The sequence below is a fragment of the Vigna umbellata genome, chromosome 10, assembly GCF_029865625.1.
Source record: "Vigna umbellata cultivar VRB3 chromosome 10, Vumbellata_1.0, whole genome shotgun sequence".
Lineage (NCBI taxonomy): Eukaryota > Viridiplantae > Streptophyta > Magnoliopsida > Fabales > Fabaceae > Vigna > Vigna umbellata.
Genome location: NC_142174.1, coordinates 14,760,548 through 14,774,853, shown reverse-complemented (window position 1 = coordinate 14,774,853; position 14,306 = coordinate 14,760,548). Strand labels below are relative to the sequence as shown.

Genomic DNA, 14,306 nt, shown 5'->3' with positions numbered 1-14,306 from the left:
AAAATTAAAAAATTAAAATATATTAAAATTTGTGATAACAATAAATTTCAATATTTTAGAAACCAAAACTATATTTAATCATATTTTTATTAATATTTTTACATATAAATATTTCACACCTCTTAATATTTTTAGATATTAAGTGTAAATTTTATTTTTAATTTTTTTATAAGTAGAAAATATTATGTCTTCTTAGAAACTTTGAGTAACATTTTAAATGGAAGCGAGGAAGTATCTTTTTCAAAGTAATTTAAAGCGTTTAATAGTTTTTTTTTTCCTTGAGTCATCTTGATGGTTAAAGTACAAAACAAAATATTTTTTAGTGGTTGAATTTGATGTTACAATTGAACTTGCGACAATCTCCCCTCTTTTCTCTCCATTGCAAAACATAGTACAGCTCCTTTTGACAATTAAAAGCATAATCTATTTAATGATTTTGTCCATTCGATCTATGGATCACAATAAAAAATAACCACGGGCGACAATTATTAAATGAGTTTCACGTGCCAAGTTAATTAGTTACATTAAGATACTAACAAAGCGATATTAAATTTTAGTATATGTTACCACAGAGTGAGTCAGACCGATCGGTCAAGCTCACTACGTTAATACCAATTGGTCACTTGATTTCGATCCGTCATTGGTATAATATTCGTTGAAGAACCTCCTGTAGCTGTTTGTTCAAGACGATCTTTGAATGTCATTATAAACACACGATTAATGATGTAACGGTCATAGTGGAGCGGTTAAAGTTTGCATTGATTCTCATTAAGAGATAAATTAATTAATTAGATTCCTTTAGGCCCTATAAATAACAATTTATTAGGAAGGTAAGAGAACTCTGACTAATTATTGATAGACTTCGAGAGATAAATTTTGACTTGAGCGCCAGAGTGTTTTCTGCAGGTCACCTCCTGCTTGAGGTTTACAAGGAGAAATCTAAGCGTGGAGACTAAAGTACGGAGGACCGACCGATTGAAGATAGTGGAAGTTGGAGTACTCCCGAGCAGAAGTGGCATGCGTTATCCTCATCCCATTTCAGTAGAAACAATATATATATATATTTTTTAAATACCACGATAGGCATAAGGAACCGAAATATACAGTAAAATAGGTTTGGATTATTTTTCAGAAACCTATTTTTTTGTTTTTATATAATTTTGTATTGTTTTGGATTTCAATTTTAGAGAGATGTGAAACTTAATGTTAAAGTTTATGTTTGATTTAGAATCGAAGTCAAAAGACTTTTACTTTTTAGTTTGTTTTGATATGCTTTGGTTCGGGATTTGTAAGACTCGTGAAAAATATTTATAATAGTAAATTTTAGCATTTTATTTTATGGATAGAAAAAAAAATTAAATTTTTTAATATAAAATTATTGTAATTTTAGAGGTTCAAATTTTTACTTATTCAGAATTTTTAAGAAAAGTGAATAGTGAATAGTGAATAGTGAATAGTGAATAGTGAATAGTGAATAGTAAAAAGTGAATAGTAAAAAAAAAAAATAAAAAAAATAAAAAAAATTTGGAAGGATAAGAATTCCTACGTAGCATGGAAGGAGATGGGATAAGATTTATCAAGTTGTTCATTAAAATACTATTTTTAAAATAATATTAAAATAATAAATAATATTAAAAAATTAATGAATAGTAAAAAAATTTACCTATAAATAGAGATCAGAGGAATGGAGTTTTTGCACCAAGAAGTAGAGAGAAATTAGGAGAAGAGAAGAAATTAGGAAGTTTTTGGAGTAGGAAGAAATTTTAGAGTAGAGGTTCTGAAGAGTTTTCGGGGAAGCAAATTCAGAGCAAGAGAAGTCTGGAATAGAGGTAGGGGAGCTAACCTTTCTAAGCTTTTATGTTATGATATAGTACTGTTTTATTACTATTCATGTCTTGAAATTATGTGTGAATACTGTTAATGCTTACTATTTATCTTGAATTTCTGTGTTAATATTATATGCTGTTATTTTGAATCTGTAAATAAGAAATTTGTTAAAACTAGTTGAGGAACACTTTGGCTAAGGAAAGACTTGGTACTTAAGTTGTCCATTGTGACGCACCTCTCTTTCCTGGAAGTCTACTCGACAAACTTTTAACTTAATTCTTGTTGAACAGATTATGTACTGTTAAATTATTATGCAATATATCTCGTTGGAATGAATTTATGTTATTGTGGTAGATACGAAATTGTGAATTTTAATTGTGATGATTGTAATTTATTATATTGGATTTGAATTTATGCATCCGAACATGATATGAGTATTATAGGGAGATTTCGTAATAGTATAATGTGAGTTGAGGAATGTGAGCATTGTATGAGTCTCGTGGAGAGATTCTGTATTGATGTGGTAATTGTGTATATGTTGATGTTGAGGGTCCTGTAGTTGGAGGTTATCCTGATACTCTAATAATCATTCAGTCTCAAGTAGAGAAGGATAAATTATGTGGTGAGAGGAGCAGGAGGTCCTGGTCTATGTGCCGGTTTTGGACATAGTGAGGGGACTAACCTTGTGAATGGTATGAAGTATTTTGGAAGTGTATTTGTAAGAAGAAGTAGAAGTCATCACAAGTGCATAACCTCCCGTGACCGCTCATCAACGTATCATCCGGATGAGTGTCTTTTTGGGTATTGTGGGATGAGTGTCTTTTTGGGTATTGTGGGATGAGTGTCTTTTTGGGTATTGTGGGATGAGTGTCTTTTTGGGTATTGTGGGATGAGTGTCTTTTGGGTATTGTGGAACGAGTGTCTGATATGAATTATGGTATGATGGTTTGAGGGTGTATGACATAATTATTATATGATGTTAATATCAAAGCAATTATGCATGTTTTATAAATGAGTGTTACATGTTAGCTCACCCTACTTGTTTGTGTTGTTTGTGTTTGGGTATGTACGATGATCGTATAATTCGTTATACGGGAGTAGATGAAGGAATGTCGTATGATCCAGTACCAATGAAGAAAGAGATTAAAGAATAAGTTAGAAGAATTGAGTTATATTTAGAAGTTTATAGTTGAAATCTGAGTTTAAAATATGTATAGATATATATCAGCTGTAAATCTTTAAGTGTGAGATTACGGAATTTTACCGTAAATGTAATGTTATAATATATAAATTATGAATTATCCAGTGTGAGATATTGGGATGTTACAGGATTGAGTGCTATGTCAAAAATAACTTGTGTCAAAATTCTTTGTTGTAATGCACCAATGTCTTTTCCTTCTATTCCAAAAAATCACTTGATCTAAAAAACTTTGAGAAACTAAAAAAAACTACCAACCAAAACCTTTGAAAGTTCTCTCTCCAAACATGTTCCAAAACATAAATAGTTCCCATAAACTTAACATAAATAAATGTTTATGCCCTTAAAAGTTGAAAAATTACTCACATATTCACCTTGATTTCATTTAAAAATACCAACACATGAAGCAAAACTAGGACAACCCCTAGTTGCAACATCAATATTCACCTTTAGTCAATTGACAGATTATGTACATAAAAGAAATCATATACCTTCACTAGTTTGAATATTGAAAAATTAAAAAAAAAAAATCAAAGATAGTACTACTCATATGTTTCTTAGTTATTCTCAACCTTACGCATTAACTATTTAATTTGAAAAATGACAGAAAGAAACACAATTGAATTATGAAATCTATTATGAGTATAAAGAGATTTCATAAATTGAACAACCAAATCAAAAAAAAAACTGCAAATCCTGAAATATAGAGCATAACACTCTTTTTTTAACCTTCAAATCAATAGATAAGTGATCATACAACAATTTCCAAAGTTTTAACGGGTGATATCTCATCAATTAAATCAAATTTTCTCAATCTACACATTTCATATTAGAAGAGTAACACTTTTTTGTAACTTTTTGATAAAACACCAATAATCATTTCAAAAATTAATATAATTATTGTTACTTAGTATAAAAAAGTATTTTCAACAACAACATATTATATATATATATATATATATATATTATAATACCATGCTAGAATGTTATATAAAAAGTAGAATACTTTAAAGAAGTGTGAATAAGAGACTTTCTAACACACTCTTTGAACACATTACTTCTTAGTAATTGAAATTTATTAAAGATTACAAAATTGGGTGAATCTCGCATCTTATTTAATAAAGTTCTCTTGTAACTTTCTAACGCAGTCAAATAAGAAGTGTGTTATAAATAATGTATTTATTTTCAAGTTTTGATTAAAAATTATATGAAAATAAAAACTCAACAAAATATTAAAGATTCAATAAAAACTTATTTTAAATTTCTTAATGAATGTTATAAATGAAAATGTATTAAAAAAATTTATTTAGAAAGAACACTAGAAAGACATTGTCCCTCTAACACATTACTTTTTGAGAAATCAATTATAAACAAAATTTAACTGGTTTTTAATATAACTCACGCGAGAATCTATATGTTTTGGGTTTCTTTTCATTATAGCGGTCAAAACGGGTGACCCAATCCGGTTCACCATGGGTTGGTCACTTAGTGAGCCAACCCAACCCGGCTCATTTGTTACCGAGCCAGAAAAATTTGAACCCGCCTGACTCACCACGAGTTGGTTCATTGGCTCACTTAATTACAATTTTTTTTAAATAAAAAAAAATTACAATTTTTTTATAATTCAAAATCTAAACAAATTTCACTTCCAACATGGGTGTTTAATTAATTTTTAAAATAAGGAACTTAAATAATTTTTTCAAGCAAAATAAAATAATAAATATTTTTTTATAAAATTAAAATTAGGTAGGTGGGTTGGTGGGCCAACCCAGCCACCATAGGTCCAACCCGCATGAGTCGGGTTTAAATCTAACCCGCATAAAAAAAATACAATTTTTTCAAATCCAATTCTATTCAAATCCATGGTGGGCCGGGTTCGTTCTCGGATTTTGACCGATTTTTGACAACTCTACTTTTCATATATCCTTGCAACATCAATTACTTTTGACACCCTATTTTTTTTAGTTGAAATTGATCGAATAAAAAATGACAAAACCAAAATATAGATTCATTAAATGTATACTCAAAAGAGTGTTTTAAATATACGTACTCAATATTTATCTTTATTTATCACTTCCAACACTTGCTAGAAAAGTACACCCACAAAACAATGACTTACTGAGTGAAAAAAAAACACTAAAATGTCTTCCATGTTCTACAGTTATTTTTCATCACTTCAGAGAAAAAAGTGAGTTTAATAAACAATATGCTATAAACAGACAAGTCTTTCACGGGAGATAAACTATATGAGTTAATGGCAAAATTATTGTGCCAAATCAGTCATTGATTTTCAATTGTAGGAAAAAATAAAAAAGAATAGAATTGGTGAAGTGTGCACAGAGGTAAATCTATTTTTTTAACCAATATTTGGCATGTGAGGAATGATGAGATGCTCTTGAAAACGCTTAGACGCTGAAACCAAAGAATCGAAACTAGAAAAGGAATCCCAAGTGTTGGCATCTGACGTTTGAAAAAAATGGAAAAATGTAGAAACCACGAACGAATGGTAGTAGTGGAGGAACAGAACCGCAGAAGAAGAATATCACCGTTCGAGAAAAGTTATTCCGAGACACGTGTTGTTATCGCGTTGGAGGTGACAACCGTTTGCCAGATTCTCGTTTGGAAGATACAGTAAGCACAACAAATGAAGGACCACTTTAGGTTTGGGTCGTTCATTAGGTCTGTGTATGGACAAAGAGAGAGAAGAAAGCAAATACTCCAATACCCCATCAATCATCATCTTGATGATAAACATCAAAATTTAAAACGTTACAAGAATCTTGCACGTGACACACATATCATGCTCCTGCTTTTTCGTTTCTTTTGGCAATTATCCTACTCAATTATGTTTGTAAAATTGTTTATGGCTTTCGTGTCAATGTAGAAATACTTGGTTTCTTATTTTGTCTCTCGAGTTTCAACTGCTTCAAATCTTATTAGAAGGTAAGTTATTCCTGTTTATGGTATATAAAGTTTGCACGGGTCCCAGGGAATATTACTAACAATTTTTTTAGGGTGGGCAAAAAATTCCCTTTTGTTAGAATCCAATATGTTTAAAATTTCAATCCACTTAAAATCTATTTTATTTCAATGTCATCTACAATTTATAATTCTTTTTATTGGATATCGTTTTTCGAATTCATATTTTCAAATATGAAAAATTAAATATTCAATTCAAATTTTTAATCTAAACTTTTTAATTGGATTGTACTAAAGATCAATATGCATTGATTTAAAAAGAAGATTAACACGATTAAAAGTTGAGATAAATCGATCTAAACTCAAAATTAAATTAATAAATTTGAACCAACTTGAGTTGAAAGTTGAGAAGTATATAATTAAAGAATGATACAATTTAATCAAATTTCGACCTCGATCAAAATTTGATCAAATTCATTCTAGTAAGAACTAACAAAATTAGATTAAAATTCAATTTAATTCAACCAAATTAACATATTTCGAAATTCATTTTAAATTTTTTATATAAAAAAAATATTTTGAATTTTGAAATTGATCCAAATATTTGAATTTAAATTTAAATCTTAATTCAAATATTTAATCTAAATTTTAAAAAATACAAACTAATTTTTGCAATAAAAATGGATTTGGATCTAAATCTCAATCTAATTATTTTAATGTAAACTAAATCTGGATTGAATATTTAAAAATGCAATGCATGTCCATTCCTACTAATTTTAATTTAGAAATAAAAATAAAGTGAAATATAAATCAACATCCACTGATTAAACATGTTATATCAATACGAATAAAATATGCCAAAACATAAAGAATCGTATTTTATATAAGGTCTAAAACCTAGGATAAATAATGAAAAGGTGGGCTTGAACAGAACTAAGTGACTTTGCTTCAATTTAAACTTGGAGGTAACTAATCTATAAAAAGATGTTCCATTTTAATCCATGAACTAATTAATGACGTTTACAATTAAGATTGATAATCATTATTAAATAGCTTTATATAGAGATATTCTTACCAGTGTTTTTATATATTTATGATAGTTATGTTAATAGATTTTGACAATTTCCATTGGGTGGAGCGATGAAATCAAAATAATTTTAACAAGGATTTCATGTGTTACTGGAAAGGTATAAAAAAATAATGTTGAGTATTTACTATGTCTTTTTCATTTGAGTTAACCATCTACATTTTGAGTTAATATTCCCATTTCAAATTGGTATAGTGAAAATGCTTGTATATATTTCCATCTCATCGAGTTTTTGTTTAAAACTTTTAGACATTTTAGAATGGTATAATAAAGCATGAAATAAATAAATATAACTAATATTTTAAAATAAAAATTTTATTACGAATTATCAAATTGATTACGTTAGATTAAAATTGATTTCAATCCTTGAAAGTGTTTCTTTTCTTCACAAGTCATGATAATAGTATTAACATGTCATATGCGCATACTTTTTAAAATTATTTTTGAATAATTAATTATTGTAAAATCAGCTTATGATGTAGTAATTTTCTTATTCGGGTTATTATAATCACCCATGAATGTACTTCTTCATTTATTATACAGAAAAGTGAAATTATATGGCTGAAGAACCTCAAACTACAATTCAACCACACTTTTTAAAATCCACTTAAAAATACAATATATTAATTGGTATAAAAAACATTAAGTTAAATATACTAAAAAATAAACATATTTTAAATTTCTATAAAAGTAGTGAGCATTGATTTGAGGTATTTAAAAAAATTGTTGTTTACTTTACCTACAATTAAAAAAATTTGCTTTTAATTTTTAATATTATCTGACTATGATTAGTTGTTAATTTGATCCTATCATATAATAATTTCAAGTAAAGGACCTTTGTCAAGCAATATTGTTTGGCAACCGAACATTTAATTTGACTATTTTGATATTCATTCAAAGGATGCACGTCACGTCATATGTTAAAATAGTTTTAATTATTTATATAATGTTCCATTAATTTATTGTATCTAAAAAATAAGTCTATGTTTTTTATAATTAAAAGCAACACTAACAAATGTGACTGAAGAAAACAAATAAAGTAAGTTATTCAATTACGGTTTTGAATATAGACTAGAAAAAACTTCTCAGTGATTGCTTTTAGATATTAGTAAATTTTAATTACTTTTTTATTACTTAATAAGATCATATATAAAATGTTTTTCAGTCTTGCTGTACTACATATAATTCTCTTTTATTTTATACACATGCTGTTTTAAGGAATAATATTTTAAAAAAATATAACTAATTGAAGTAAAAACAAATAATTGCATTTTAAATAAGGATAATCCTGTAGAATTCAGATAATATGGTGATTAATTAAATTATGAATTTTACTATTTGATCTGGAATGCGAAAAAAAAAATAATTGTCAAAGATTAGGTGCGGTAAAAGTATGAGTGGCGTTATCTGAAATGGACGAACCAAATAATTTCGAAAAAAAATAGAAAATATAGTGGCGGAAGTTGAAAGACCGGAATGCCCCTACCACTTTTGATAATGTTGCAGATATGTGTCAGGTCAACCACACCATAACACAACTGTGGTAGCCATCCAAACAAAGAATCTTGGTAAAAAGCACGAGACCAGCCCACAACACAAGTTCACACTGCCAATTAATTAATGTTTTTTTCACATTTTCGCCGCGTTGAGTACGGAATCCAAAGATTCCCACATCACACACAGCACATATTTTTAAAATTATCTTAAAATTCTATAAAACTATTTTTCGTTGATAATATATAATCTTTAAATTCCAAAGAATATTTAATACAATAGTTTTTGTTTTCACATTTAAAATTCATGCATTCTAAAAGTTTTGATTTTCCAAACTATTATTAGAATTTGTTTTATAGATCATGAATACTTTTTCAATATCTATCAACTTAATAATTTTGTCACATCATTTATTACATTAAACGATTTGATAATACTGACACTCAATTTTCACTATAGTTAAAAAAATTAATTAAAGAATTTATACTATCGCCTTGTTTATATAGAAACAAATTTTGAGAAATACCACAGAGAAAACATTCCTAAAAAAACAATCCTTAAAAATGTCACTGAAATCACGTATTAAAGCATAGAAAACAAGTACACCCCCCAAATTCATATTTTCAAAAATTAAAAGTTGTCTTTATAGCAAAACATTAAATAGTATTTATTAATTACATATATAAAAATATTGTGTAAACACTATACCATTTGTATGTAGTTGTATACCAATAAAATTATGCTGCCTGTATTTTATAATTATTATAATATAAGGTTTATTTTAACATTAATTAAGAAGAAAAAGAACAAATATGATTTTTTAAATTAATTTTATTAAATAATTATATTTGTCAATGAGTACATTGTTATCTTTATTGAGAAAATGATTAACTTGATGACAAAGTAAAAATAAAAAATTAATGTTCCTTTGAAAATTATAAACACAGTCAATTCATATTTTTTAGAAAAGATTAAAACTTCATTCATTGTAGTAAAAGAGAATAAGTTAATAATTTAGATAAAGAAAATGAGAAAAGTAATTAATTTTGGAGAGGAGTAAGTGAGGCAGACACGGTGGAGTTACCGAGTGGGACAAAGACGCGACGACCCGAATGCGGGCACCGAATCTTTTTGTCCTGAATCTCAATTTCCCTTTCCTTATATATAAATGAATCTCTATCCTCTTCTTCTTTACTCCTTCCTTCGTTATCATCTCAAATCAGGGTATGGTATGGTAGTTTGTGATTTGTGGGAGCATACTCTCGCTCACAGAAAATCACCCAATTCCACTCAACAACATTCCAGCGCTTTCATGGAGCTCAGCTTGGACTTGAGTTTGGGCTTTGTTCCCAAACCCATTTCCCTCTTTTTTGCCGATGTTTCTGGCAACAGAGACAAGACCGACAAAGTTGCCACGCTCGACGGCTTCGTGCAGAGGTTGGAGGACGAATTGAGGAAAGTTGAGGCCTTCAAACGCGAGCTTCCTCTCTGTATGCTCCTCCTAAACGATGGTGTGTGCTTGTACCTTTTATTGTTGTTATTTTTATCTTATCGTCGCTGTGAATTTCTTTTTTTCACCACGGTTCTCTGGGCATGCAGCTATCGCCAGAATGAAGGAGGAAAAAGTAAAGTGTTCAGTACTGCAAGATCCGCCTACCAATGAACAGTTTGTGCCACCGAAAACCAATTCTGGGGGAAGCGAAAATGAAAAATGTGAGAAGAAGAATTGGATGAGTTCAGCTCAGCTTTGGAGCACTCAGAAAATCAAATCGGTAATTCTAAGTCAATTTCAAATTCTGGAATTTTCTCTATTTTTATATATGCAGAATTGAGGCTAGAAGTTTTTTTTTTGCTTTCAATGGCAGACGAATGAGGATGGTGACAGGTCTGTGCCACAGAATCCAATTAATGGGAATTGGTGTGCCCCGAGGAAGGAGGGTTCACAAATTCCGAGCTTTAGTTTGATGGGTCACGCATCTGAACTGAGTCATAGCAATTCCAAGAGTGTATGTGGAGATACTAGTTCTGGCTCTTCTTTGCTTCGTGTTGAGGTACAGAGCCAGCCCCAACCGCCGCAACATATGCAGCAGAATTCAAGGAAACAGCGGCGGTGCTGGTCACCGGAGCTGCACCGGCGTTTTGTGGATGCTCTTCAACAACTTGGTGGAGCACAAGGTAGGTCTAATCGATTCTTTATGTTATGAATTGGGTGGGGATGGTCCTTTCAACGTTTTTAAAAAATTGTCTGATTTTGATTGCAAAAGGGTTTTGGTGTGATTGAGATCACAATTGTGACTACATCAATTTGTTTGCAATTTAAAATGTTAAAGAGAATTCCTTGCTTGACCCATCTCAAAATTGAAACTTAGGGTCTAGTTCGGTGTGAAATTAATGTTTAGCTAATAGGTTTATTTTGTTTTGCAGTGGCCACCCCTAAACAGATTAGAGAACTGATGCAGGTGGATAGCCTGACAAATGATGAAGTGAAAAGTCATTTGCAAGTGAGTGTTCTTGATTTTCTTTTTGGTATTTGAACATGTTAATCCACCCAAGGTTAAATAATATGTATTCCCTTAGATGAATCGCAGTATGAGGAATTAGTCTGTACCCTCTGCTCTAGATTCACATAAAGAGACAATCCATGATTGTTAATTATCACAGCTAGTTATTTACTGCTTCTTGTCAAGAACTTATGTGGAACTATGGTTTTGCAGAAATACAGGCTTCATGTTAGGAGATTCCCAGTTTCATCAGTTGGGCAGGCTGATAATGGGTCATGGATGGGACAAGATGAATGTGGGGATAAATCAAAGGGAAACTTGTCACAGTCTGGTTCTCCTCAAGGTCCTCTGACACCTCTCCTGCTAGGAGGAGGAGGGTCTGCTAAGGGTATCTCAAGCCCTGGACGGAACAGTGTGGATGCAGAAGATGAGCAATCAGATTGCAGGAATTGGAAAGGAGGGCTGCACCAGCACCTTGAAGCTGATAACCAGAGCCTCTAAAATTTTGCAGATAATGAGAATAAAATACATAGACGATGGGACCCTGAATTTGACAACATAAGAATAATAGATCTAACACATAGAACAATAGGGATCAACTTTATCCTACCATTATTTTAAACTGTTTGGTAGAGAGCCAATGAGGTTTTTTTGCAGATTTTTCAAGTTTCTTTTTCTTCTTTAAAACTCGGTATAGTTTGTATGGAGCTTTAATTTTAATGGGCAATTTTCATAGATCAAACCTCATTCATGCTTTGTGCTTTGGGGGCTGGTTTTTTCATGTTAAATTTTATGCAAATGACAGAAAGGTTTACTTCAGGATATGTTGAACACGGGCACAAGATTATGTGCTAGCTTTTCGCATCATTAACAATAAAGTGTTAAATCAATGTTGATCGCATGAGAATATTGATGGACACACTTGCCCGATCTTAAGTAGACGTGTTTTTCAGCATTTTGGCTGGATCTTATTAAGGTTGACATAAAGTGTCAGGATTTTTCCAACACCGTATCAGTTGTCAATATTCAATGATAGCTTTTTCATACATTCATTTAGTTAGTGGTATTCTTTCAGCCATCTTATTCTCTCGCTTAAAATTGTCTCTCACAAACGTGCGTACGTTAAATCTTCACCGTCAATTTCTATTTTCCTTTTGCTTGCTTTTTTCATCGTATCGTACTATCGCGTATCAACAGATTTTCTTCAGATTGATAGGCTGAACAAGACTCTTTTTCGGGTAAGAATAGCTGCGGTTCTTCTTTCATCAGCATCTATCCTCATATGTAGCTTTGAAAAATGATACTTCCATCATACCAGATTTGAGAACTATGTCTAATATGCATCACTAATCTGCTTCATAAACTGAAGAAAAAAATTCCATCTAACAGAACAGAACACACCAAATGCCGAGAGCGGAGGGAATATTTTATTTCATAATACCTTCTGATAATGAAAAACTATTTTACTATCATTAATTCAAAGTTTTGGATAATAGTAAATGCGTACGTACTTAAATATATTTTTATTCCTTCAATTTGAGGTAATGTTTTTTCCTACAATTATTTTTTTTTTTATTTTGTAGTCATTATAATTTTATGGAAATTATTTTTATAATCCAGTTAGACAAGAAAACAAGAATAATCAGAGCTAATTATTATCATGGAAAATTTATATATTTGTTTGTATTAATGATTTTGGTTTATTTATTTAAAGGTTTAATTGTTTATTTAGTTTATAGATTCACTTATAAGTTTTAACTTTGTCTCCACTTTTAAAAAAGTCTCAATTTCGTTTTCATTTTGTATAATTTGCACCAATCAAGTCTATTTCGTTAATTTTGCAGAAATACAGTTAACTATGTGATGACGTGACAAAGAAGTCTGTATGACTTTTTCTCTCTCTTCTACTCCTTTGTGAGTGAGAGAGACCCAATTCTTTCTATTTCTTTGTCATGCACAATATCCACTACATCTCTTCTCTTCATGCCTCCACTTGTTCACGTGAATATATATCCAGACACATAGGAAAACCTGCATCAACACTATCATTTACCTACTACTATTCTCAATATTTTCTTGCTTTATAAAAAACTTATCAAGTCAAAATATTTATAAAAATTATTTTTAAAAAAATTAACAAACAAAAAATCGTTAGAAAGAGAAGATTAAAAACAACCCTATTATTAAAAAGTTTTGCGCTGAAACAAGAATACATGTTTTTATCAATTGAGAGAAGCTACACAATCTTATAATCAATAATATAATATGTTTCGTAGCTAGGGTCAAGTAACTCCACAAAACACACCTTCACGCATTTACTCCATAGCCACACAGGTACCTGTATTCCTTCTAAGTCCAAATCGTCCTTCGTTAGCTCTCCAAATCGATCAGGGGTACCTATTAAAGGTACTCTGATGCTCAAGTCAGTAATTAATCTGAAAGGATAAAAACAAAGTATTAAGTTCACAATAAATATAATCACCTACCTCTTACCTTTGACTTCTATTTATAGTTTTTGAGATGTATCTAAGATTAGTGAAATTCTGATCACGACCAAATCTCGGCTCATTATACTGATTGATACTTACCCTTAATCTCGATTCTTAGCTTCTCTTAAGAAGTACTTTGCTACTGGAATAGACCGTTCGACCTCCACTCATGCATGGCCAGATGACTTTCGTTTTCGTTGCGAACTAATTGGGGGTTGAAGCAAGTGAGGCTGACCGCTCCTCTTTGTTGTGGTTGGTCGTCTGGTCATAAGGTACACAATATTCTCGACATATAAGTTAAAATGATTTATATATTATTTAACATTATAATAAAAATTATCAACTAATTTATTTTTTAAAAAAAGTATGTAAAAAAAATTAATGAAATAAAAAATATCTCCACCAATAATGAATAAGGAAGAATATATTTTCATGTGAGAAGGAGGAATTTATGAATACGATAAAGAGAAATAAAAGAATAGGAAGAGAATAGTGGAAGTATCTAGTAGTAGAAGAGGAGATCAAGGTGCCTACGCTGATGAGAAATCCACTCGGTATTGATCTTTGAGTGTAATATTCAGCAAGTGTTGTGTTTGGAATCCCTTTCAACACTTTGCATCTGGTCATGTGAGCCAATACTACCCTGCGCAAACCCAACTGAGATTATCAGGTCCTAATGTTTTCTTGATGAAAAAAAATAACATATTTAACAAAACTAAGGAAGTGATGAAAAGTTTGTGCGAGCAACCTATGAAAGAGGTTGAATTCGCCATGCAGAGGAGCATAAAAGA

At 30.4% G+C, this 14,306-nt stretch overlaps 1 protein-coding gene across 1 annotated transcript; it reads left to right on the top strand.

The window, feature by feature from the left end:
• Positions 1–9,678: 9,678 nt before the first annotated feature.
• Positions 9,679–11,773, top strand: LOC124830745 (Homeodomain-like superfamily protein). Its single transcript, XM_047304548.2, has 5 exons — positions 9,679–10,036; positions 10,125–10,297; positions 10,391–10,700; positions 10,950–11,026; positions 11,240–11,773. The coding sequence occupies exons 1-5, from the start codon at positions 9,694–9,696 to the stop codon at positions 11,525–11,527; spliced, it is 1,191 nt and encodes a 396-aa protein (XP_047160504.2). The 5' UTR covers positions 9,679–9,693; the 3' UTR covers positions 11,528–11,773.
• Positions 11,774–14,306: the final 2,533 nt, after the last annotated feature.

Bases quoted from the DNA above. Each gene is read 5' to 3' on its own strand.
- LOC124830745 (XM_047304548.2), top strand. From the start codon at position 9,694: ATGAATCTCTATCCTCTTCTTCTTTACTCCTTCCTTCGTTATCATCTC. The intron at 10,298-10,390 runs GTAATTCTAAGT...TTTCAATGGCAG, and splicing joins GCACTCAGAAAATCAAATCG to ACGAATGAGGATGGTGACAG. The intron at 11,027-11,239 runs GTGAGTGTTCTT...ATGGTTTTGCAG, and splicing joins AAGTGAAAAGTCATTTGCAA to AAATACAGGCTTCATGTTAG.